Source organism: Alligator sinensis, unplaced genomic scaffold (genome assembly GCF_000455745.1).
Source record: "Alligator sinensis unplaced genomic scaffold, ASM45574v1 scaffold1841_1, whole genome shotgun sequence".
NCBI lineage: Eukaryota > Metazoa > Chordata > Crocodylia > Alligatoridae > Alligator > Alligator sinensis.
In genome coordinates, this window is record NW_005843034.1 from 291,265 (window position 1) to 317,688 (window position 26,424).

General features: G+C 42.7%; 1 protein-coding gene across 8 annotated transcripts in view; it reads left to right on the forward strand.

Moving 5' to 3' along the window:
• Positions 1 to 26,424, forward strand: part of RUFY2 (RUN and FYVE domain containing 2) — a 68,470-nt gene that overhangs the window by 13,944 nt on the left and 28,102 nt on the right. For 5 of the 8 annotated variants that reach the window (XR_003092048.1, XR_003092047.1, XM_025193232.1 and 2 more), the window contains exons 6-13: positions 1,228 to 1,293; positions 7,032 to 7,101; positions 7,215 to 7,316; positions 12,132 to 12,248; positions 12,930 to 13,097; positions 13,995 to 14,092; positions 20,526 to 20,645; positions 24,229 to 24,358. Coding sequence is in view for 6 of the 8 variants with exons in the window: in XM_025193232.1 (XP_025049017.1) it covers positions 1,228 to 1,293; positions 7,032 to 7,101; positions 7,215 to 7,316; positions 12,132 to 12,248; positions 12,930 to 13,097; positions 13,995 to 14,092; positions 20,526 to 20,645; positions 24,229 to 24,358 (871 nt within the window). In the remaining 2 variants the exon portion in view is untranslated. Of the gene's footprint in view, positions 1 to 1,227; positions 1,294 to 7,031; positions 7,102 to 7,214; positions 7,317 to 12,131; positions 12,249 to 12,929; positions 13,098 to 13,994; positions 14,093 to 15,026; positions 15,347 to 20,525; positions 20,646 to 24,228; positions 24,359 to 26,424 lie in introns of those variants that run through there. The other 3 variants (XM_025193230.1, XM_025193231.1, XM_025193233.1) reach the window with 3 other exon arrangements.

Here is a 26,424-nt window from a genome sequence, read left to right on the forward strand (position 1 = left end):
ACGCGCCAGCAGCGCTGGCCCTGCCCCTCCAAGGGAAGGCCAGCACTGCTGGCCCCAGCCCCCCAGCCCTGCAAATGGTGATCATGGAGGGGACGTGGGGGGGGGGAGGCAGGACCAGCACACCCCCTGCTCCCTGCAGAGTGCCAAAATGGAGAGGGCAGGGGGCAAGGTGAGCACTGCTGGCCATGGCCCGCTCCGCGCTCCAGGCAGCAGTGATGGAGTGGATGGGGGTGGGGCCAGCAGACAGAGGAGGCAGGGTGGCCTGGCCCCAGCTCCAAGCAGCACAGGGGAGAGGGGGAGTGGACCAGGCCCCAAAAGTCGGGGCGTGGGGGGAATGGGGCTGGATGCAGGCCTCTGTTGCCCGCTGTCGTTGTGTGTCGTGTCCCCCCCCCCCCAATCATTCTTGGTGGGCATTTGACTAGTATAATAATAATAGTCTGATCTTGTGCATGAAACACAGTCTACTTATAGTTAGGGATCTACTTAAAGAGTGCTGAGGTGAAGGAAATATTGCAGGTTGCTTGCGGTTCCCTATACCATTTAGCCCAGCGGCTTTGCCTCTTGCCGTTCATTAGCCAAGAGGGCTACCTTTCATTTGGCCCCTGTCCCTCACTGCTGATTGGTAGAGAGGGTCAGGGCTGCACAAAAGGCAGCCCTTTTGGCCAATCACTGATGGAGGGAGCAGCTGCCATCTTGGCTGCTCTCCTTCGTGCCTGCAGGTCCCTCCCCACCAGCAGGCTGTAAGGCTGGGCTACAGTGGCCGCTGACTCCCATTGGGGAGCCAGTATTTTATTTTTAGCAATTTTTTTCCCCTTGCTGATTCCACGCAAAATGGTGGAAACTGCTGTTTTTTGTGGTTTCCATGAAAATCATGAAATGACCATTTGAGTAGGTCCCTGGCCTATAGTGCACAATGGCAACATCTCAAGAAACCACTGTTGCTGTTGAGCAAATGAAGGCTTTTAGGGTGACTTTTATTTTTTGGTATTAATGTTATACTCAGACATTTTAGATAATTATTTGCAATGTTGTGTGGCATCAGCTTTTGTCCCATAGTACTTGTTGTTACATAAAAGGAGTTTAGACTGCAGCTTTTTGTAATAATAGGAAGCTGCTTCCTTGTATCTTCATAGGATTTCTACTATGAATATTTTCACATACTTAAAAGACCTGTATTTTAAGTGCATAGGAAAATGTTTGCTAAAATACATGTCCTTCTTACTTCAGAAATGTACAGATTTCTGCAATTTTGGACCAAAAGAATTATGTTGAGGAACTAAATCGACAACTAAAGTAAGTATTTAATGAGGTATGCATATCAGCCTAGATTTTTTTTCCAGTTTAAAACAAATCCTTTTCTCTTTATTCCCAACCCTGCTGTGGCAGGTGGAAATCTCAGGGAGAAAATAAAAATATTTTCCAGCATAGACTGAGGATGTGGAGCGATTGCCAAAGATATGTAATCTTTAGGAGAGACTGAAAAGCAGAAGATTCATATCTCACAGTTTCTTGATCTGATGGCTAGACTCCTTATCCTTTCATTTGGGGAAAAAAAAAACCAGAGAATGGATCAGGAATGACAGTGTTTTTGCAACTTTTTGCAATTTAAGGTTCCACAGAAACTATTCAGAGGGGTATTTAATCTTTCAGCACGGGTTGTATTGTTACATCTATATGCAGGTTTTACAAAAATGTCCCTCTCTGTCTCTCTGTCTACAGATATCTATTGATCAGTACATAGCTATATATATATATATATATATATATACACGTTTGCTTTAACAGCCCTGTGATATGACAAGTCTGGTTCACTTGACAGTCCCTAACACATGTATTGTTACACCATCCATGTCCTGTTACAGTAACCACACCCACATGCCTGTTGCCATCTCTTTACCCATTACAATCATGCTGAACTGCCTCTGATCCCTCTACTTCCCACTCCTTACCCTCTCTCTGATCCCTGTCCCAGTCATCAGTTCACAGTGACTGCGTTGCCTTCTTTTTCCCTGTCGTCCTCATCGCTTACCCCTTCTTTGTCAGTTACCTCAGTTTGCATATTAGTCCTCTTCCCCCATTATGAGGCAATCTGAGCCTTATCTGGCAAGCTTGTTTGGCAACCAGGGAATTATTGTCTTACCCCATGGTCAGCAAATACTACATGCTGTAGAAGCCTAGCCCTGCTCTCCAGAAGTGAAGTCATTCTGCCCACAGAGGGGAGAGTTTCTTTGCCACAGGGGAGCATTAAGTGCAGAGGCACCCAGTTTTGCTGCAGAACTTTGCGGCATGTAACACACTCTGCTTAATGTAATAGCACAGGAGAGGGGTTAGGTGGCATAAATAGCTGCTTGATTAATTAATTGCTTTTGTCTGAATAATAGTGTAACCTGCTTTAAATAGATGCTAATGCGGTGGCACAGGCCGAGCCCAGTGTTCTGGACAAAATGGTGGACATTGGGTGGAAGTGTGGGGCTTTGTACAAGAGCAGATCAGTTGGAAGGGACAGAGTTCTACAGATCCTTGAAGATGAGAACAAAAATGTTGAAAAGTATGTGGTTGTAAAGATGGATCCAGAGAAGGAATTTTGGGAAGGATACAATATGGAGAGAAAAATTTGGAAAGATGATGGTTTTACTACTTTGTTGGCTACAAGCTGGAGCATCCCCTAGCCTGGCTAGTGCTTGCACATGCTCAGGGGGGCAGAATGTTCCAGGGTGTGTGAACTTTTGAACTGTCCTGACATAATGACCTAGTTTTTGCACTTGAGCATGCCCAGTTAGTTCACATTAGGTAACTGAGTTTGGGCGGGAAAGCCTGTGAGGTAAATGATACATTTAATAGATTGTAAGGCTGGAAGGGACCTTGGAAGATCACCGGGTCCAGCCCCCTGTACTAAGTGTAAAGACAGCTGGGGATCAGGTGACCCCAGCAAGGTGACTGTCTAGCCTCCTCTTGAAGATTTCCAGGGTAGGTGATTGCATTGGCTCTAGAGGGAGCTTATTCCACAGTCAGGACACCCTGACTGAAGAAGTTTTTCCTAACATTGAGCCTGAATCGATATTCCAGGAGTTCATGGCCATTACTCCTAGTTCTCCCCTCGGGTGGCCTGGTGAACAGTTGCTCAGCGAGCCCTTGAGATGTACTCCCCCAGTGTAGCAGTAAGCTGCTACCAGGTCCCCCTTCAGCCTTCTTTTCTTCAGGCTGAAGAGTCCCAGATCCCTCAGCCTTTCCTCATATGGCTTGCCATGTAAGACTAATTATATGGATGGCTCTTCTCTGGACTCTCTCAAGCTTGTCCATGTCCTTGTTAAAGTGTGGTGCCCAGAACTGGATGCAGTACTCCAGCTGCGGTCTCACCAGTGCTGAATAAAGCGGAAGAATCACCTCCTTGGCTTTGCTGGAGATGCGTTGATTGATGCATACCAGAGTATTATTTGCCCTACTGGCTACAGCAGGGGTTGTCAACTGGGGGTATGCAGGAAGGCCCCAGGAGGTATGCGGTGACAGGGCGGAGAAGCGGGGGTACTTGGGAAGTGGGGGGCAGGGCCGCCACCACCATCCATCACTCTGCGTTGCTGCTGTGCGCTGCCTGCAACTTTCCCACACCCCAAGTACCCCCACTTCTCCACGCTGCTGGTGTTGTGTCTGGCCAATGGGGAGGGGAAAGGGTGGGGGCCAGCCAGATGTGAAGCTAGTGGTGCGGAGAAGCTGGGGCACGTGGGAAGCGGCAGCACGGGGAGCAGGGCCACCACCATCCATCGCTGTACCGTGTGCTGCTTTCCTACGTATCCCCACTTCTCTGTACCGCTGGTTTTGTGTGTGGCTGGCCATCAGTAGCTCTTCCCCTCCGGCACATGGCGGCAATGCTGAGGGTATAGATGGTAGTGGGGGCAGCCACTGCGTGTGAGCTCCCTGCGCTGCTACTGTCTCCTGCGGGGGAAGTGGGTGTTGACAGCCAGCCGCACATGAAGCCAGTGACGTGGAGAAGCAGGGATACTTAGGCGCAGGAAAGTGGCACCCGGCACCTGGCAGCAACACAGAATGTATAGATGGCGGTGGCGGTGTGTGAGCTCCCTGCTCCGCTGGCTTCGCATCCGGCCGTCTGTTGGCATGCCCTCAGATCTGCACAGGGTAGGGCAGGCCACTGCTACGGGCTGGGGCCAGAGCTGAACCAGGCTCCTCCCAGCTGGGAAGGACAGTAGAGGTGCTGGCAGGGAGCTGCAGCCACCCCAAGTTTTGCTGTAGCCCACCTGACCCCTCCCCCCCCCAGCACTACTGCCACCCATCTGGAGTGCAGCACAGCCTCTATCCCCACAACCCCACCACCTCCGGGAAGAGCCCAGCGCTGCCTCAGCCACAGCTCACAGTGGCAGCCTATCCTGCCCTGTGCAGATCTGGGGGCACATGCCTTCCATGTCCTCCCGGGACACGTGCAGTGGCGGGAGCTGCCACCCCTCCCTGTGCCCCCCTGGATGAGCTGTGGCTTTGTTCCGCGCCCCACCTCAGCTGATGGGAAGTGGGGAGGGTGTTCCGTGGGTTCTGTCCCCTCCAGCCCAGCAGTGCAGCCAAGACTGGCCCCGTTCTAGCCCCTGGCTGGGGGCCCCAGGTGGTGAGGGGCCAGTGCTGGGGCGGGGAGGCAGTTGGGGGTGACAGATTTGTTGGTTCAGGGGGTGCTGGCACTGGGCAATGACCCTGGGTGCGGGGGAAGGTATGAGCACAGCGGGCCCTGACCTGATCCTGGGCCCCACTCCCTCCCTATCCCTGCTGGGTTCCAGCCCCACCCCACTCTGACTGCCCTTTCTCCTCCCTTGCAAACTTTCCCACAGCTGGATGGGAGGGGAGGGGATACTGATGTCAGCACCATCCCCGCACTGGCTGGCTGGAAGGTTGTACAGTCCAGAAGGGGTACTCACAGAAGGGGTACACGCCTTAAAAAAGGTTGAAAACCCGTGGGCTACAGTATCGCACTGCTGACTCATATTCATACTGTGGTCCTGTGCATACTGTAGTCATTTACCTGACTGAGTGACAACTGAGTGCCATGTACATGTGGAAGTGTTGTGTGAAAAGGCATGTCTAATTGTCTCTTTGGATGACTGAGTATGGATGTTTGGAGTATGGGTATAAATGGGAACAGATCTGAAGGGTCTTTGTTTCCTGTGTGAATGAGTGGCTGGAGGAGCAGTCAGGGTGATTGCATGTGGGTATCTGGAGTGTGCCTGGAGTGCCTGAGGCTAGAGGGCCAAGAGTAGCCAATAGCTGGTGTGGTCCAGTGGCAGGGAATCGTGGGTAGGCAGAGTGAAAGTCCAGGGGACCAAAACGTGTGTGTGTGTGTTTGCAGGATGAGGGTCTGGGGGACCCAGATCTCTGTGCTGTGACAGCAGAGTGGATCTGTGTGTGAGTGGTGCTGCTGCTGGCTGCATACGAGAGAGAGTCTGCTTATGATTTCTAGTATCCTCTTTTGGATAAGTATTGATTTGTTGTATTGTTGTTTATATTGGATTAGCTGAAATTCCCGTTCTTCACCCGGGTTGTTATTTTTGTAATTGCAGTGTTTTTGTTTATTTTCAAAAAAATGTAATACAACATATTTAGATCAAAATATTGTTTATTTTTAAAGAACATAGGAGAACATATTTAACATTGACTACTTAACGTGGAGTGAAAAAAAGGCAAGTGTCAATATAATAATGACAGTTGAACTGAATTCACTGCATAAAAATGGAGTGGTACCAGTTTGTTATCTGAGAAGCAATGTAATCCCAGTCAATGGAAGCCCCAAAAAGGGTCAAGTGAAAAATAACCCGCCTATAATTTTCTTTGGGTGGTATTCAGTGATTTTGGAAGGTTTAGAGTAGATAGGATCAACCATTCTTGAGTTATAAGTGAACATACAGACATACACTTCGTGTGTGTGTGTGTGTGTGTGTGTGTGTGTGTAAATTAGGGTTGGATTGTTGTTGTTTAATATAATTGTTGTTATCCCTTCATCACGTGTCTGTCAGTCTTTTGCTAATTAATTATATTGTGTTAAGTTAGAGCTGGGCTAACAACCTAATGAGTGTTTAAGCACCTACCATTCTTTCGCTGGGCTGATATCTAGGAAGATTAACACCCTCATTTGAATAATTAGAGCTCATGGTTCAACAACTTGGATGAGTGTTAGAATGGAAAGTGGAAGCAAAGGAAGAAAGGCTTGGCAGGAAAGATGGGGAAGTGCTAAGCATCTGGACCAAAGTTTTATTAATGTAATGAAGAAGAGGACCAAAAAAATTGAGAGGGTCCAGAGGAGGGCCACTTGCATGGTCAGAGGGCAGCAGGGCAGGCCCTATGAGGAGAGGCTATGGGACCTGAACCTGTTCAGCCTCCACAAGAGAAGGCTGAGAGTTAATCTGGTGGCCCTTTATAAACTTGCCAAGGGGGACCAGCGGGGAACGGAAGAGTCCCTGTTCCCCTGAGCACCACCAGGAGTAAGTAGGAATAATGGTCACAAGTTGACTGAGAGTAGGTTCAGGCTAGACATCAGGAAGCACTACTTCAGTCAGGGCGGCTAGGATCTGGAACCAACTTCCAAGGTAAGTGGTGCTTGCTCCTGCCCTGGGGGCCTTCAAAAGGAGGCTAGATAAGCACCCCAGCATTCTTTTCTGCCCATGGCAGGGGGTCGGACTTGATGATCTGCTCAGGTCCCTTCCGATCCTACCAACTATGAAACTGAAAAATTGGAAAAGTAGTAACATTTGTACACAGAAATGGTTGTGAAGGATGAAGGAGAGGAAGGAGTCAAAGGTGACACCCAGGTGGTATGACAGGGATGGTGACACTGCTATTAACTAGGGCAGGAGTTGGAAAGAACACACAGAGATGTTCAGCAGAGAAAGCTAATTTATGACATTTTTAGCAACAGTTCTCCACCAAAATAATTATAATAGACCTGTTGATGGTTGCCAATACTCTTGTTATAAATACTTTTTTATGTTTGTTAATATGAGTTTTGATGTAATTTTAAATGATTATTTCTTTATTACTTTCAGTAGCACGGTCAGCAGTCTTCATGCAAGAGTGGATTCATTAGAGAAGTCGAACACTAAACTTATTGAAGAGGTATTGTTTCTTAGTAATACTGACATTAGACCAACTTTTTATATTGCTGTAGGTTGTTGTCTTTAGAGCTCAAAAAAGTGATTGTGCACTTTCTCTTTTCTACCCGTTTTTAGTTAGCAATAGCCAAAAACAATATTATTAAACTTCAGGAAGAAAATCATCAGCTAAGAAGTGAAAATGCACTTATTTTAATGAAAACACAGCATCATCTAGAGGTATGTGCGTTGGATATAAGTAGAAGTAGCCTGGCTTGTTACGTTTGAATGTTTGTATGTTGGCACTATACCTATGCAAATAATTGAACTGCCTTTAAAACAATAATATTTAGTGGGTAAGCCTACATTATTTGTTGAGCTTTTCTAAAGAGACATATTTGGATGTAAAATGTTGTAGGAATCAACTTCATAATAATAAAAAATGAACAATTTAAGATTTGTCTTACATTTTGTATTTGATGCTTTATTTAGATTTTATGGACTAAATCTTTCGGCAGAGTGGGTGCATCTACACAAGACGCTTACTGGGCGATAGCCTAATAACATTGTGCAGTAGTGTACTGATCAAAAACCATGCTAATAACCACACTACACAGTGTTATTAGGCTACTGCGCAGTAACCATCACAGAAATACTGCACCAGCATTACTAAGCAGTAATTGTAATTGCTGTGCATTTAGTTAGTACTTCTTTAAGGAAGTACTAAACTAAATGCTCAGTAACTACTGCACATTAATGAGTGAACATGTAGATGTGTCTGGTGTGAAGCAAGTGTTTTGAGAGCCTTGTCAGATAATTATTTCTCTGTTTTTTGATAAGAGGGCTCAAAAGCCCCCATGGCTCACCAAAGGTGTTCAGGAACATCTGAAAGCTAAAAAGGAGGCATACACCTGGTGGAAGGGAGGAGCTATCATCAAGGAGGATTATACCTCTGTTGCTTGAGACTATAGGGGGGCTGTTAGGAAGGCTGAGGCAGAGACAGAACTAGGACTAGCGACCAGGATCAAAGCCCTTTTTTAAATACATAGGGAGGAAAAAGAAGGCACCGGGTAACGTGGGGCCCTTGCAGGACACGCTTGGCAATCTCGTGGTTTCACCAGATGAAAAAGCTGACCTCTTTAACAAATTATTTGCCTCCATTTTTCTGAGCAGGGACTGGGACATCCTCCCCACTAGGATTCCGGAGAGGCACCGCCAAGCCTAGGGTCAGAGAGGACCTAGTTAGGGAACTTCTGGTGGGGCTGGATGTGTTTAAATCAGCAGATCCAGATGCTCTCCACCCCGGGGTGCTGAGGGCATTGGCAGGGGTCATTGCGGGACCCCTGGCACAGCTTTATGAGCACTCATGGTGCTCTAGCCAGGCTCCAGAGGACTGGAAAAGGGCCAATGTGGTCCCCATTTTCAAAAAAGGGAGGAAAGAGGACCCAGGTAACTATAGGCCCGCACTGTTCAACATCTTTGTCAGTGACTTAGAAGAGGGGGTGAAAAGCACCTTGTTCAAATTTGTGGATGACACTAAGATGTGGGGAGAAGTGGGCATGCTAGAAGAGGGACAGGCTACAACTAGATCTGGACAAGTTACAGGGGTGGGCAGATGAGAATAGGATGGGTTTCAAAACTGACAAGTGCAAGGTACTGCACCTAGGGAGGAAGAACCAGCAGCATATCTACAGGCTGGGGAACTCCCTTCTCGTCAGCATAGAGGCAGAAAAGGATCTTGGAGTCGCTGTTGATTCCAAGATGAACATGGGCCTCCAGTGTGAGGACGCGGTCAGGAAGGCTAACCTTGTCATGCATCCAGAGATGCATCTCAAGCAGGTCCAAGGAGGTGATCCTCCCCCTCTATGCGACATTGGTCAGACTGCAGCTGGAGTACTGCATCCAGTTCTGGGTGCCACACTTCAGGAGGGATGTGGACAGCATTGAGAGGGTCCAAAGGAGGGCCACTCACATGATCAGGGGGCAGCAGGGCAGGCCCTACGAGGAGAGGCTATGGGACCTGAATTTGTTCAGCCTCCACAAGAGAAGGCTGAGAGGGGACCTGGTGGCCGTCTATAAACTTGCCAAGGGGGACCAGCAGGCTATGGGAGAGTCCCTGTTCCCCGGAGCACTACCAGGAGTAACAAGGAATAATGGCCGTAAGTTGACTGAGAGTAGATTCAAGCTAGGCATCAGGAGGCACTACTTCACTGTCACGGAGGCTAGGGTCTGGAACCAACTTCCAAGAGAAGTGGTGCTTGCTTCTACCCTGGAGGTCTTCAAAAGGAGGCTAGATAAGCACCTAGCCTGGGTCGTTTGACCCCAGCATTCTTTCCTGCCCATGGCAGGGGGTTGGACTTGATGATCTGTTCAGGTCCCTTTTGACCCTACCAACTATGAAACTATGACAAGCAGATTATTTATTTTGGGCTACTTCATTATCTAACCTGAAAGCCCCTAACTTCAGGTTAATGAAAAAAATGTTTTTCAGAATAATCTTGAGACTGTGATAACAATTAACTACCTGAATAGGCTTTATTGGATACTTGGTAAATTGAATATGTATTTAAGGGTTAGACAGACTTGATAAAGTATATTGTGCCACTACTCTCATAGACTCTGATTCAGCAACCTACTTAAGCATGTGCCTAACTTTAAGCATGTGAGGGGTCTCAGTGCAGTCATTGAGACGAGTTGCATGCTTGAAGTTAGGTACGTGCTTAAGTATGCTGTTAAATAAAGACCCTATTATATTACAGTGTAAATGTAAGGCTTTTGATTTTGCAGTCCTAACTTTCTTCATGTAATTTTCAGTTCTCTTTTGAGTGCTTACGCATATGCATGCTCCCGCTGTGGGTGTGCATGTACCTCAAGCACTTGAGCTTGGACACTGCATGCCCTAGCAGGATGTGTACAATGGACAGGCATGCTTCCTGTTTCTCAGTTCATCTAAACCACCTGGGCTCAAGTTGCAGTGTATGTGGTCTATTCCAACTGTATTTGCCTTTTGAAAAACCTTCTGCCTTCACCCTAGTTTTAACTTGCCCTTTTGAGTACCCTTGAACAACGGTTGTCAACCCAGCTCCAATCCAGTACGGGCCAGGTGATGTCAGTAGTACAGCAGTGGCGGGGGACTTTCCCTGCACCTGGGCCAGACAGCTGGGAGCTGCTTCACTTGGCTTCCCCACTCCCCATCTGGGATTTGGGCACAGCTTCCAGCCAGTCAGAAGCTGCATCTGCATTACTGCTGGCTCCTTTTCCCTGCCTTTCAACTGCGGCACAGTTTCCCACTGGATAGAAACTGCACCTGTGCAACATCCAGGGAGCGGGGAACTGGGGGAAGCAGCAGTATGGGTGCAGCTCCTTGCTGCCTGGCCTTGGCAGAGGCACAGGCAAAGCCCACCACTCTGTGGGCTGTATGTTGCTGACCCCTGCTCTTGAAAGTTAGCTTCTCACTTCTTCTCTGCTTTCTCTCTGAGGCCTTTCTCATCTCTTGGTCAGGGAGACTCTTACATACCTTTCTTTCTATTCCTTTGATTCTTTGTGTGCTGGGCTGCAAGAGAAGGTAGAACTCTGCATGGCTGGTTTTGCTGGCTCCCAGTCTTGCTATAGGATTCTCCTTTGGCTCTTGGACCTGCTTACCAAAATGGAGGGAGAATGTTCCACTTGGACATAAACATCCTTTGCCTCACAGCATGGATTCTAGATAACTCGGGGTAGAGCAGGCCTTCTTTACCTGAGACCTTCTCCTCTATATCATAAAAGAGTAGATTAGAATGGTAAAGCTCAGTCTTTTAGAACGGTGGGCTCGGTGCTTGTGGTCTGGCTGCACTGTGGGCCACCCCTCCCCTCCAGTAAGAGATAGAGGGAGGTAGGTGGCTGCCAATGTCAGAAGGAGGGGAAGAAAAGAAGGGGAGAGAGGAATAGCCCAGATGGCTTCCCTGGTGCTCCTAGGAATGGTTCCATACCTGATATTTGCAAAGAGACCACCTGGGGCTCCATATATATCTTTTTATGTGCTGTGCCGCTGTGGAAGCTCTGGAGTTGATGCTGTCTGGTAAAACAAAATGCAGTTCTTTTTCAGACAACATGTAATTAACTTGAGGAACTCACAGGATGTTGTGGAGGCTGATAATTTAACCAAGTTCAAAAGGAGATTGGACTAATCTGTGAGTGATAGGTCTATCAAAATGTATTAGGCATAGGGTTAGGGATGCAGCCTAAAGATTAGGACTTCAAAAGCCTCTGAATGCTGGAAGCTATAATGGAAGAGGGCAGGAGATGCATCAGTTTGGATAAGCCCTGTGCAAATACCCTTCCCTTTAGCTTCCAGTCTGATTAATAGATTCATAGATTGTAAGGGGCTGGAAAGGACCTTGCAAGATCCTTGGGTCCAGCTTTCCATGATGCCATTGTGAGATATAGGATACTGGCCTAGATGGATCTGTGGTCTGACCCAGCATGGCATTTTGTATCTTCTTATAAAACAGTCCTTTGCCTAGGACTTTGAGTCCTACCCCAAGTGGTCTGGGCACTGGAGTTACCCACAGTGGGAATGTGCACGGGAACAATAACTCAAAAAAGAAAGAAAAAATACTTACTAGGATCTGGAGCTCTTTGAAACATGTTATCCGTGTATGTGTTCCATACCCTGCCCTCAGTCCCCTCTTCTTGGGATTGTGTGGTTAAGAGGAAACTGAGGAGCAGGAGCATATATTGCTGTTTATGCCTTCAGCAGGGAGCACGTCAGGAGACATGACATATGTGTAGTTTATAGCTACTTCTAGGGCAAAAAACCTCCAAGCTCAAGTGCCTGAGGCATGTATACACTTATAGCGAGAATAGAGATGTATTATTCATGTTCACAAACTCCAGTTACTGGTAATTGAATTAATTTAAAGCTAATTAACACATAACATAGATAATGGCATATTTATTCAGTGTTTGTGTCGTGCTTATGCAATTTGCTGTGAATTTAAATAATTTTTTTCTCCACATAAATTTTAACAATTATTATAATAATTAAAAGAGGATATGTCTTTAATTTCTTCATAGGCAACTAAAGTGGATGTGGAGGCAGAGCTTCAAACGTACAAACATTCCAGGCAAGGGCTGGATGAAATGTACAATGAAGCACGCAGACAACTTCGAGAAGAATCTCAACTACGACAAGTGAGTACAATGTGAAAGTGTAAAGTAAGTCTTGAAAAGACCTATACTTACTGTCACTAATGAATTTTGATTATTTCTAGCTTTACATTTTTTTCTCCCAGTGGGTATGTGATGCCACTGATCCACTGCTGTTTCCTTTAACATCATCTAACCCTTATTTCATGTTTTATAATACTTGGAGCCATGTTGTTAATGTATCTTTAAAAGTGGTGTCACTAAATTATATTTGGGGAAAATATAGATTTTATGTAAATATTGTATTGGTTTATTGTAGCTATGATTATTTCAAGCGGTTAGCTATCAGCATGGTAAGTCATTTTTCTCTGTGTATGTGCATTCAACATTTTTGGCAAACATGGAAATACTTTTTAATAGTATTTAATATCAATATTGAAAATGTGACTATGTATAAGAAAACAGGAAAATAGGTTAATAGTACTGCTTAACATAGTGTTTTTAGGTGAAAATGAGCACAAGTTGCCAAATGCATGACCGAGTTTAAAGTTGACATAATGAATATTAATGAAGATTTATTTTCCAAGTTTACAGAGAAGGTTAGCGATATGTGATGGTAAAATATCCAGCACTTCAACAGTTATATTGTTCACTCTTATTGTTGCAGAATTGTTTCCCAGTTCTTTGTTGACAGCATATGTTATGTGTGTTTGTGCAATTTTGTAGGATATAGAGAATGAGCTAATGGTTCAAGTTAGTATGAAGCATGAGATAGAACTTGCAATGAAGTTGCTGGAGAAAGACATTCATGAGAAACAAGATACCCTGATAGGCCTCCGACAACAGCTAGATGAAGTTAAAGCAATTAACATGGAAATGTACCAAAAATTGCAGGTAAAGGCACATTCTTAAATTAATTAAATTATTTGAAGTGGAATTGGAAGGCTTATACGGATTTTGGGATAGCGCATACTACTTTTCTTCCTATAACATTTGAAATATAAAAAATACATTATTTTAATTGTAACCTTTTTAGTTATTTAAGCTCTGTTGTTGTCTTTGCTTCACTCCTCACTGCTTTTCAGCTTGGCTTCCTGCTTCAGAAAATATTTCTGCTGCCTAAAGTTCACTGCATTCATATAAAATAAGTTTTATGGCAAACACTTAAAAATACTATGGTGATGGAGAACTAGAGCACAAGTGATCAACATGAAATTGTATGAAGGGAGAATGAGATCATATCTGGAGTTCTGCACACTCTTGTGCATGTTCTTACAGAAAACAATGAAGAAATTGTAAAAGGTAGCTTGGGGTAGTACAGATGTAAAGTATAGGAGCAGGTCTGAGGGTTATATTAAGCAGAGCAGTTTGGATAATTAGGGTTGATCAGAGTTGAAGATGCCATTTAGCCCTTTCCAGGATTGAGCCAATAAAGAACTGAGTGGACTAAAGCTAGTTTATGTAGATGTTGCTATCAGATCTGAATTTCAGTAACCCGGCAAAAAGAAAACAGTATTTAAAAGAGAAAAGCCATACCGAACAATATACATTATTTAATAATGTACACACCTGTAAAACCCAGTAGAAGACAAATACATTTAATAAAATTCTGTTATCTATAACTTTTTCTTGAATATTGCTTTGTTGTTTGGATGGAAATATTTAAAAAATAGATTATCAAGCCAACCCCAAAGTCATCTTTATATATTTTTCTTAAGAGATTACACAGTATTACTGTGAAATGGTAGTTTCATATAAAACCTATATATTATTAATCTCACTTTAAAACAGGTTTCTGAAGATGCCATGAAAGAAAAGAATGAAATAATTGGTCGATTAGAGGATAAGACCAATCAAATTACTGCAACTATGAAACAGCTTGAACAAAGGTACAGCGTTCATCTCTTTTTTTTATTCAATTCTCCTCATTCATTTCTCCTTCCCTTTTCCTTATCATTCCAACACAGCTGCCTTTCAGTAGACATTTTTAATGGAGCATTTCTGAAATTTCACCCAGTGATTTGCCATTGATTTTCAGACGAGTAGAATTACTATTAAATACAACCACAAACCCATTCTCTTTTTCCATCTCCGGGTCCTGGAATTCAGCAGTTACACCCAAAGTTGTTCTGTTCAGCACCAGATTCAATGATGTTCACTCCAAAATTCTGTCTTAATGTTTACGTCTGTTTTGTATTTGAATGCTATTCCAAGTTTCTGACTTAATAAAGCTTTTAAACATGCAATTAACTTCAAGCAAGCTTACTTGCATGTTTCAAGTTAAATGCATGTGTTAAGTACCGTCATGAACTGTAGGACCTAGTTGGCTAAGATTCTGAAACTTTCTTTAATTGCTCTGGAAACTCCCTTAAAATAACACACGCGTGTGCGCGCACACACACACACACACACACACACATACTTTATCATAAGAGTTTGAAAAATGATATAATGTTCCAGTGCATAAATTTACATCATGGCATAAATTTACATGATATATTTATTACATAATACAAAATGCGACTTGTGTGCATAGGTTATTTAAATGGCAGTCTACAGTATATACAAGCTAATATTTTTAATTGTCAAATGTAACATATCCATAGCCCTGTCATGTTGATGTTGACATGTCTTATCATTTTCTTTTAAAACTACTTACAAAAAACATAACTATGTATTAAAAATTAGTGACATGAATATTCTTTTATTGACATCCTTTTTTCCCTTCTTTTCTTTTTCTTTTTATCCTTTATCCCAATTTTTACATCTTGAATATTTTATTACTTGCATCTGTCTTTGATTTTGCCCATTACATCCATGAAGTGATAAAGATCTGTTAACTCAAACTAGGACTATTGCAATGTCATTTGTGAAATGTGCTGGCAGTGAAGCACAGCACCAGTACAAACTTGTCAAGGATATATCATTCTGAATGCTGTCACACCTATTATGTTTAAATAGTAATTATAGAGTATAATTTATATGAGTTGGATTAAAACATATAACATTCTGATATTTAACATTATAAAATAGTATTAGGAAATCCTGCGTTACTTGGTCACAGCTTAAATTTACTTTGGTTTCTGAAAGAACATTATCTTCCACCCAGCCCCCTAAAAATCATCCTATGATTACTGACCAATAAGAAACTAGAATTTTCTAATACTTTTTAATCATTTTTAGTACTGTATGATGCCAAATACAAATTTTCTTTTAAAACATTAGCTATGTTTATGTTTTTATTTCACAGTCTTGAAATTTATTTTCTAATTCTACGGATTTTTCTTTAGTCCTTGTAATAAAAACAAATAAGAAACGCACCTTCAATTATTAAAAAACACAAACAACAACAAAACCTATTTTTTGTTACATGTTTAGAATTTGTTTATACCAGAAGCCCTACTATCTATTGTTTTTTAAGTAGTAGTTGCTGCTCTTTTTTCTTGACCCATGTGGACAGGGATATTTTTTCTGAACACTATTAAGATGTGGTATAAAAATGTGCCATGCACTCTGTACTATGAAGAGGAGTATGTCTACACTGAAGCCCTAGCCTGTGCTTGCTCACATGTGTTTGCATATGCTTATTTGTAGTTTAAACTTGTACCTTTTTGAACTGCTGAGGGAATGTGTTCAAGTCACAACTTTGCATTAATTTTGACTAGAACCTGCCCACTCTGCAGTGAAGGTGCAGGCAGAATCATTCAAGTGCTGAGTGTCCTCCACTGCCCTTCTCACAATTTCTATACAAGAGATCATAGAAGTAGGGTTGGAAGGGACCTCGTAGATCTTCAAGTCCGACCCCCTGCCTGGGCAGGAAGAAAACTGGGCTCAAATGACCCCAGCCAGGTAGGCATCAAGCCGCTTCTTAAAGCCCCCCGGGGTAGGAGCCAGCACCACTTCCTTTGGAAGTTGGTTCCAGATCCTAGCCGCCCTAACTGTGAAGTAGTTCTTACAGATGTCTAATCTAAACCTACTCTCCAACAACTTGTGGCCGTTATTCCTTGTTATCCCGGGGGGGGTGCTAGGGGAAACAACATCTCCCCCAAACCCTTCTGGTCCCCCCTAGTGAGTTTATAGACAGTCACCAGGTCCCCCCTCAGCCTTCTCTTGTGAAGGCTGAACAGGTTCAGGTCCCGTAGCCTCTCATTGTAGGGTCTGCCCTGCTGTCCCCGGATCATGTGGGTGGCCCTCCTCTGGACCCTCTCAATGTTGTCCACATCCCTCTTGAAGTGGAGTGCCCAGAACTGGACACAGTACTCCAGCTGCAGCCTGACCAGTGTCGCGTAGAGGGGGAGGATCACCTCCTTGGCCCTACTTGAGATGCACCTGTGGATGCACGATAAGGTTCGGTTAGCCCTGCTGACCGTGACCTCGCATTGTCGGCCCATGTTCATCTTGGAGTCAGTGATGACTCCAAGATCCCTTTCTGCCTCCGTGCTCTCAAGAAGGGAGTTTCCCATCTTATAAGTGTGCTGCTGGTAACTAGTGCCCAAGTGCACCCTGCACTTGTCAGTATTGAAACGCATCCTGTTTTTGTTAGCCCACCCCTGCAACCTATCCAGGTCTTTCTGCAGTCTTTCCCTCCCTGCTAACGTGCCCACCTCACCCCAAATTTTGGTATTATCAGCAAATTTGAACAGGTTGCTTTTCACCCCGTCGTCCAAACCGCTGATAAAGAAATTGAACAGTGCGGGCTCAAGGACCGAGCCCTGGGGGACTCCGCTGCCCACTTCCCCCCAGGTCGAATATGACCCGTCCACCACCACCCTCTGAGTACGACCCTTCAGCCAATTTGTAATCCATCTGACTGTGTAGGCATCGATGCCACAGTCGCCTAGTTTTTTAATGAGGATGGGGTGGTTGACAGTGTCAAAGGCCTTGCTGAAGTCCAGAAAGATTACATCCACGGTGACGCCTGCATCCAATGCTTTTGTGACCTGATCGTAAAAGGCAATCAGGTTGGTCTGACATGACTGGCCCCTAATGAAACCGATGGACTGCCACATTTGACTGGGAAAGAATCATAAGTTTTTCAACATGGAGTTATGGGTAGGGACCTACGAAAATCGCAATTTTGTGAATTTCACGGATTTCAGAAAAGGGGCAATGCCTGTGAAATCTGCAAAATGTGCGAAATCCATGGCAGGGGGGAAAAAAAGAAGAAAGCTTACTGAAAATAAAATGCTGGCTCCCCAGAGGGAGCCAGCAGTCCTCACTGTGCTGCTGCACAGCCTGCGGGGGGAGGGAGGCTGGTCCCATGACGGGCAGCCCAAGATAGCTGCCACCCCTGCCTCTTGTCGCTGATTGGCTGTGAGGGCTGTCTGTTTTATGGCCCCACCCCATTCCAGTTGACAGCCCTTGCAGCCAAGACCCTCTCCAGTTCACAGCCCTTGCAGCCGGTCAGTGGTGAGGGGCCAGGCCATAAGAACCCCTTGGCCGACCAGAGATGTGGGGGGCCTACCATATTCTGCCCATGAAAATGGCTATTGGGCCTGTGTTTTTCCCACAAAATTGGCTAGCAGCCACCTTGAGTTTGGTAGGTGGGATATGCCTCCAGACATACTTAGGCAAATACTGAAACAAAACACGACACAGGTAGGGCTTTGCTGTGAAGCTGTGTGCAACTACATTCCTCAGCTTGGGATTTCACTAATGATGCTCGTGATCTCCATTCCCTGTAAACAAATATGTATCTAAGCACCCTGAGAGAGTGAATCCTGCTGTTAACTCAGTCCAGCACAGCCCAAGCATCACCCTGAAAACAGTAGATACTAATACTTGGGCTAGGGCAGTGATATTCAGACCATGAGTCTTGAGCCACAGGTGTCTCCTCAACTTAAGACCCATGGCTTTTCACAGAAAATGTTACCATTTTTTTCCAATTGCTTGTATTGCATTGTGTAAAGTACATCCCTAAAGCTATATACCAGTGCCACTATATCTGCTAGATATTCATGCATTCTTTTGAACTGGGTTGTGTTTCCCACAATTCATATAGTGGTGCATTATAGTGTTATGACTCTTCTGTTAACCCAGCTCCTCAGGGGGCTCCTGAGCCAGTGAGGACTCAATGTCACTGAGCTAGACTAATCAGAATGCTCAGACCTGAGTGCTGACAGCTGGCTAAGTGTCCAGCAGTGAGTGCATCTACACATGCGATTAGCATGGCTGAATAAACTCTGGCACAGTTTGTGCTGAAGTTTATTGCTCCCGGGCACAGCTTTTACACGTTCGCCTGGGACCACAGTATGTTGAGCCGGGACAGCGCAGCTCCAACTGGCAGGGGGCCCAGGGAGTCAGCCTGCCAGCCCAGAGCTGCTCCGCCCTGGCTCAGTGTGCTGCTGAGGGGCTGGCTGGGGCAACAGGGTGCTAATTCCACCATAGGATAGTACTGGTGTCAGGCAGTACTATCCTACGGCGGAGTTAATTAGTTGACTCTGTCCTAATAGTGTCACACTTGTATACTGCAGAGCTAATTAATCAACTCTGTAGTACAGTAAAGTGCATGTGTCGATGCCCCCAGTGACTTATTCTGAGTTAATATTCCTGGTGGAACTACAGTTGCTATGCGTTGTAGCTCTGAAGCTTGCTAGGCATTAGTGAAGATTCAGAATATGTAGTCTCTAACATGGTTTGGTTAGCATGAGTTTAAAAAAGAAACCCTGTCCACATTGGGTCTGGAAATTATGCAGATGAATTTTCAAGTTTAGTTTAGAGAGGGTCTTAATTTATGTAGCTTTCCTATTTCATGTAGTCTCTGTCCTATGGAACAGCAGAAAACTGCTGTATCCCAGTATTTTTTCTTCCTTCATTCATCTGCTTTGGCCCTTTTGCCATTACAGGTACAGATTTGACAAGAAACGTTGTTGCAGCAGTCTGTAATAAAGGGTGGACTTGAACAGTTTTTCATACCTAGGCTAAAGCTAAATGCTTCAAAAAAGTTAGGTTAATGTCCAATCATTCAATTGTCATTGCTGCACTAGCATGTAATTCCAATGGTGCAGTTTCACTACTAGTAGCACAAACGTACACAGGGCACTGGAATTCTTAGAAGCATGTCATTCAGCTCTTCTCAGATGACTAGTGAAAATGCTGTAGCACTCTGATTTGTTGTCTGGTAACAGTGTAATGGTAGACAGTTTCCTTGAAACTGGCGGCATAGATCTTGTGGTTTAAAGTGGAAGTATGTTGGTAGCCAGGCTTCCTGATGTGGTTGTGATTGTAGTGTAGAATAGACCAGTTTTGGGTTATTTTAACACTGACTAATTGGCAGTAGTATATTACTCTGTCTTCTGCTGACTTGCTGGGAACTGAAGAGTCAAGCCCTTAAACAAGAGTCTCTCTCAGTCTTCTGCAAGCTTCACTCTGAGAATGGACAAAAAAAAATGCATTTTTAAAATGATGTGCTGCGATGAGGCTTTGAGATGATTTCTTAACTGCTGTACTCAAGTCTTCCTTATATATCCCAACAGGAGAGATGTCTCTATGGTAACAGAAAATTTGATTTAATGTCTTTACATACATTTCAGTTAAAATTAATCCCGTTTTTCAAGCTGAAAAGGTTGCCAAGCAGAGAGGAGCCTTGGTGCATTGGTGGCATTTTAGGAAGCGGAAAGAGCTAAATGAAACAGGAAAGATCTCCCTTTAGAATTAGAGAGAGATTAAATGAAAGCTGCAATCCTCTTGTTTATTCTATTTATTTAGTCATATCATATGGAGCTATTTTAACCAGTGTAAGAATACATTATTTTTAATACAGATTGGTAATTCTCTAAATGTAATAAGACACTCCAGAGTGTGTTTTGCTGTCTTCCTACAGCTGTGTTTTTGCTGTCTTATTGTAGTGCTCTGTAGCTGGCTTCGTATTTGAATTGTGTTGAGCATTTCCAGCACAAAACACGTTCTGTTATGTCTTACTGATTGATTAGTATGGACAAATAATTATTGTACTCTTACAATTTTTGTAAAAAAAAAAAAAGTGTCCCATAATAACACATGTACATGTATTCAAGTTTCAAGCATTAAGCTATATGCATCAGTTATAAAATCTGTATTGCTTTGCTTTTACGCGTTAATCACAGACTTAATAAAAACAAATTAGAATACTTAACATGGTGATTTACTAACTATCAAAGAAAAACAAAGGCTAGAGTTCTAGGCATTGTATGGCTCTCTTGTTTGAGTTTGTGAGTTTCCCCCAAATTTTGTTTTTATTTAGAAATGTTTCTATTTCCCCATTTTTCTTTTATTTGTCTTCTTCACCCTTTACACCCTAGTTCTAGCCTCAGTTTTACCCAAAGTTGATTTGAATTACACCAGATTGCAGCAAGCAGAGAAGGCTCAAATGGAAGCTGAGAATGAGGATGAGAAATTTAAACAAGAATGTAAGAATAAATCTGAAAGCCTTCAGAAAGAAATCTCTCAAAAGGAAAAGCAACTGTAAGTATGACTTCCCTCTGGAAAAAGTACAAGTCAATTTTTTTCTTTTACATTCAGTTTAAAACATTCTGTTAATTTAAAATTTGTGATATATCTCATAATACAGGCTGCACATTATGGAAGGATAATTTTAATTGGGTATAGATACTGTAAAGAAACAGGAGATGCTAGACAGGGGCAGAGTGGAAAAAAATCTCTTATTCTAAGAAAGCCTACAGATAAAGTTTTTTAAGTAGTTGTCTGGCCAGAAAATGGGAAACAACAATATTGTCTTTTGGGTGAGGATGCCATGTTAGTTTGCTGGGGAAATGGTTGTTAAAAGCAGAATTCTCAATCATATACAGGTCATAACAACATATACTGAAACAGAGAATACTTAGAACAGTTAACCATTAAAGCTTATAAATGAGGCCAAAATCTTTCATGACTAATAGTTAAACAGCTATCCATGAAATTTGTGAGTCTGCTACAAACAAAAGTGTTAAAACTTTAAATGAATGCGATTCTGGTCTCCTACACCAAACAATCTCTGACAGGATTTAGCTGAGAGTCAGTACAGTTATCACTATTTGCAAAGCAGTCAGAAGAAACAGCAGTTATTACTGATACAATGTTTAAGGTGCAACTTTTAAATACACCTGCACCTATTGATCAGCGGAATATCAAGGATTGAAATTCAGGAGTTGAAACTACAGAGCAGGTGTATTACTGGATGTCCTAAACCAACTGATGTTAATAATCTTCACTTACTTGCTGGAATCACTTCATCAGACATCGAGAGAGCAGTAGCAAGCTAAATAGAATGCACTCAGCAGATTGAAGTTAAGAGGCCCGCTACTGCATGGCCATATTGTGACTCCCAGTAGACTAAAATCACAGAAAGGTTTCTTCTCTACAATACAGCCCCTGGGTGAAACAATGACAACCACATGAAAAAAAATGTGGCAGTCACAACTAGAGATGACCCAGGAGGAAGTTAGGATGAATATCAAAACTTCTGAACATATTCCTGCAGGCACAGAGCTTGATTGGCCAACATGGAGAAGCTTGAACTGCCTCCAAACAGGGCATGGTAAGACAAAAGTTAATATGCAACTGTGCGGATACTCTGATTCAAACACCACATATAAATGTTGGGTAAACACTTAGACCATAGAAGACCTACCAGCCTGCCAATGTATGGGAGAACCATGCACCAATGGGGACCTTGCTAAGGCTACAGATTGAGCAATAGTATGTGACCATTTCTGACTACATTTAAACATGGTGACAGGACGTGAGAAGGAGACGATGACCACAGAACTCTTCCATGAATCTGAATATTAATACTAGTTCAGCCATCATGTTCACTTTACTAGCATAGTTGGCATAACAGTTTTTTAAAAAAAGAGTAATTCAGGCCTCAGGGTCACAGATCTGCAATTCAGAATCCAAAAGGATAGGTTCATTTCTGATCTTTTCTAGTAAACAAGATGCTGCGGTTAATGGGCTAAAATGTCTTTCCTTTAAAAATGGTTGTTGGCTCTTCTGTGACAAAATCAATATAGATGCATGTCAGATTGCAAATATTTACAAAATTAGTTGGAATCTTTCTTCCTTTATTGTATGTATGATGGGATTTAGACCCAGAAGAATCAGAAATTTGTTCTTATCTTCAGTTGGCATTTTATGTGCTTTTTAAGTATTGATTCTTTGTACTGTATAGATGATGGCAGAATTATAGCAACATTGTATGCATTAGATTGTCTCTTATTTCCTTTAAATGGAATCCAGAAGCTGTGATTAGTATAAACCAGATCCGACTTTGTATCTCGCATCAGTTTTGTTGGAATTTCAGTAAAATCAGATAATTTGGAATCTTTTGAAAACTTGATATAAACTTACTTACTGTAAACTTAATATACTCAAGAGTGGTGTCTTCTATCATGCTGCGCTATTCCAGGTGGTCTGCTTCCTAAATTGAAAACACTTATAGCCATGTCCAGAAGGGGTTTCAGGCTGGGTAAGTGTCACTACTGAGTGACAGTGCCTGCATGCCATTAGCCTGCCAACTATACTGCTTCTCATTTAGTAATTAATCTACCTGAAAAATCATGCTGGAATAGAGCTGACTGTCTAGACGTAGCCTATATCGTATTCAAAATACTCTAGAACTTGGGTCAGCAACCTAAGGCCTACCAGCTGAACCTGGCCTGCAAAAGAGATTGGATGTGGCCTTTGGTAGCATGTGGCATAGGGGGATCAGTGACACATGGTGACGGGCATTACTGCAGTTGCTGCTTACCCTCGCTGAAAAATTCAATGCTCCCCATCACTTTTGGTGACAGAAATTGGTGGCACTTGGTGGTGAGGGTAAGAAGAGTCTACATCAGGGGGACATGAGAGACATCCCTCAGCCCAAAGCAGAGAGGCAGTTCTGGAGTGCTGTGGAGGGGATTGGTAGCCTGTGGCAGCAGCTGGGTTTTGAGCAGCAGCTTGCCATTCTTACAGGTTGTCAACCTGTGTGCTAGAAGTATACAGGCAGTCCTTGGACTTAAGATACAATTGGTTCCTGAAAACTGCATCCTGAAAACATTGCAACTCGGAACTGATTTTCCCATAGGAAACAATGTTATAAATGGGGGATTGGTTCCTGAACCAAGACTCGATACCCTATTTTCAGCAAAAAAATAACCCAGAATTTTGTATTCAATCAATTATAGATGAGTAACATAGCAACATTAATGTATTTATATTGTAAATAGCAATCATATTGATTTGGAAGGACTTCTCTGAGGTGACTGCTGGACTTTTTGAAGGGCTCTTAGTTAGACTTTTCTAAGGGTTCTTGGCCGGAGTCTTCTTAGGATTCCTGGCCGCAGGTTTTTCTGGAGTCTTGTCTGCTTTCTTAAATAAAGTGTCCAAGGAAGTTTGGACAGATGTTCTCCAGGAAGATGGGCGATGCAGCGAACTTGTTCCCTAGTACGGTGTTGTGTTGTAAAGTTGAAACTGACATTAGAAATTTGAAACAGGGTGTCAACTTATAAATGTTACAACGTTTCACACTTACAACTCAAAATGTTGCAAATCAATGACTGCCTGTACGTTCTTAGTACTGCCCCACTTTCCTATAATATTCAGTCTTTGTTGCCATATATTTTTTTAATAATAAAAATAATATGAAGAGCAGTACAGATTCATTTCATCCCTCATATTCTGTTGCATAAAGGATATGTTATTAAAAAAACCCAAAAAAAATGTGATAAGTTAAATGGGAAGTTTATTTGTGTGTGTTTCTTAATAAGAAGGACAATATATTAATTGGAAAAGATAGTTCTTCCAAATTATATTAAATTCTACAAATCTTAATACAGACTTCTTATTTTCCTATACTTTTATTACATTTGTATATGATTTTTTTAAGTATTATTCCCAAATATCACATCAGAAAAACCTACAAATAATGAACTTGTAAACAAGTGAAAATAGCAAATTGCTATTGTCTGTGCTGGACTGATAGTGAAACATAAAATAGAAAACAAATTATTTTGTTAAAAAAATATGCTGCAGTGCACAAATGATTGGCTTTTGTTTGCAATTCTAGGATTCAACTGGAAACAGATTTGAAGATAGAAAAGGAATGGAGACAAGCATTGGAAGATGATTTTCAAAAGGAAAAAAAAAGAGTCTCTCATCTTAGAATAGAGACACAGCAAATAACTAGCCTTAAAAAAGTAAGTTCAGTAAAAGTTTTTATCAATTCACATTTAAAAAATGAACTTGTTGATCTTTGAATATACTCACTGATTTTAAATGAAAATATTTTAAATTTCATTCTTCCTTGTTCTAATGTGTCATGAGTTCAGGATTCTGTGTTTTTTCATAATGAGTACTGAGTGATACCCACATTTTTCTTTCTGAATGGTATTGAATGCTGTATTTCTATAATCCAGATATGGACCAGTGAGTGTTATTTTGTAATTGCTCTAATTTTGTATAACTGCCTGCTTAAAAAATCTCTTATTAGCAATTTGTATAGTTATTTCCTGGAAATTTAATTAAAAGAGGAAGAGGCGTGGAGGTAGAATCATCTATATTTTTATGTTAAAAATAGACTCCAAATATTCACATTCAGGTAGTGGAAAGACTGCTGTTAAAAGGTTCATGAGGAAATTCTCCAACATGTTCAATACCTGGACTTCTATTTTCAGAGAATTAATTAGACACAAATGAAACAAGCACATTTGGACCAACTGTCCATATATTGGTTGAATTGTTATTACTACTGTAGCATGTGAGAGTGGTAACCGTGGACCCAGGTCATCTAGTGTGCTAGGCGAGAGCAGAGGCAGTCTTTGGTAAAGGGATGTTAAAATCTAGGTAAAAGGCAGGAAGTGACATAAGAATATAGCAGGGTCAGTTTAGACTAGTGTCTGCATGTCATTGATTGTTTACAGCATAAAATGTCAAAAAAATAGTGGTGGGATTCAAATAGAGAGAATACCTTTGAGAAGCATTTAGGATTATGTTGCTTGGGCCAGGAAAGCTAAAATGTACTTTCTGATATAAACTATAGTTTTAAATTGCGTGATTCTTAGTTTGTCAAGAGGGTATAGGTGTAAGGAACACTTTTGACATAGAGAAAATAACTTGATTAGTAAATACCCCCATATAATAAATTTAAAACAAGGTCTCAATGAGGATAGTTTGTAAACGTATATAGGGGTAAGGCTCCATTTTGTTTATCTGGCATTCTCAGGTAGCATTTCATAGCCTGGGATTTAAGGTAGGAGGTAAAATACCTTTCCTTGGACAACCATTTAGATTGACTGTTGTCTTCTGTTTGACAACAAGATAGCAGCTTGTTGGTAGATATTTTCATGTAGCAATAGTCATTGAGCTTTTAAGCTAAATTTTTCAGTGTTTGGGCTCTTCACAGAAATACAATATTTTAAAGTAAGTTTAGCAAATTATATTTTAAAATATTTTTTGTGAAAAACCTAAATACTAAATTGAATATGTTTTAAAAGTTTTTAAAGTCTTTAATAAAGAGGCCATCCTTAATGGACTGGCTGATGCCAACATCCTGGGGGATAGCCAGCACAGGTTTGTTGCGGGTAGGTCTTGCTTGAACAATTCCATTTCCTTCTACGACCAGGTGACCTATTACCTGGACAAGGGAGAAGAGATTGATGTCATATACCTTGACTTCAGAAAAGCCTTCAATCTGGTATCCCATGATCACCGCTTGGCAAAACTGGCCAATTGTGGCCTTGGGTCCACCACGATCCGCTGACTGGGAAATTGGCTCAGTGTTCGGACCCAGAGGGTAGTAACTGATGGAAGTCAATCATCATGGTGCCCTGTGACCAGTGGTGTCCCCCAAGGCTCTGTCCTTGGACCCATATTGTTCAATATCTTCTTCATTAATGATGTGGACACTGGAGTCAGAAGCACACTGGACAAGTTTGCTGATGACACCAAACTGTGGGGCAAAGCATCCACGCCAGAAGACAAGAGGCCGATCCAGGCTGACCTGGACAGGCTCAGCAAATGGGCGGACGAGAACCTGATGGTGTTTAACACTGAAAAATGCAAGGTTCTCCACCTAGGGAGGAAAAACCCGCAGCATCCTTATAGGCTCAGCAGTGCTACGCTGGCTAGCACTATGGAAGAAAGAGACTTGCGGGTCATCATTGACCACAAGATGAACATGAGCCTGCAATGCGATGCTATGGCTAGTAAAGGGACCAAAACGCAGGCTGGCATCCATAGATGCTTCTCAAGCAAATCCCGGGAC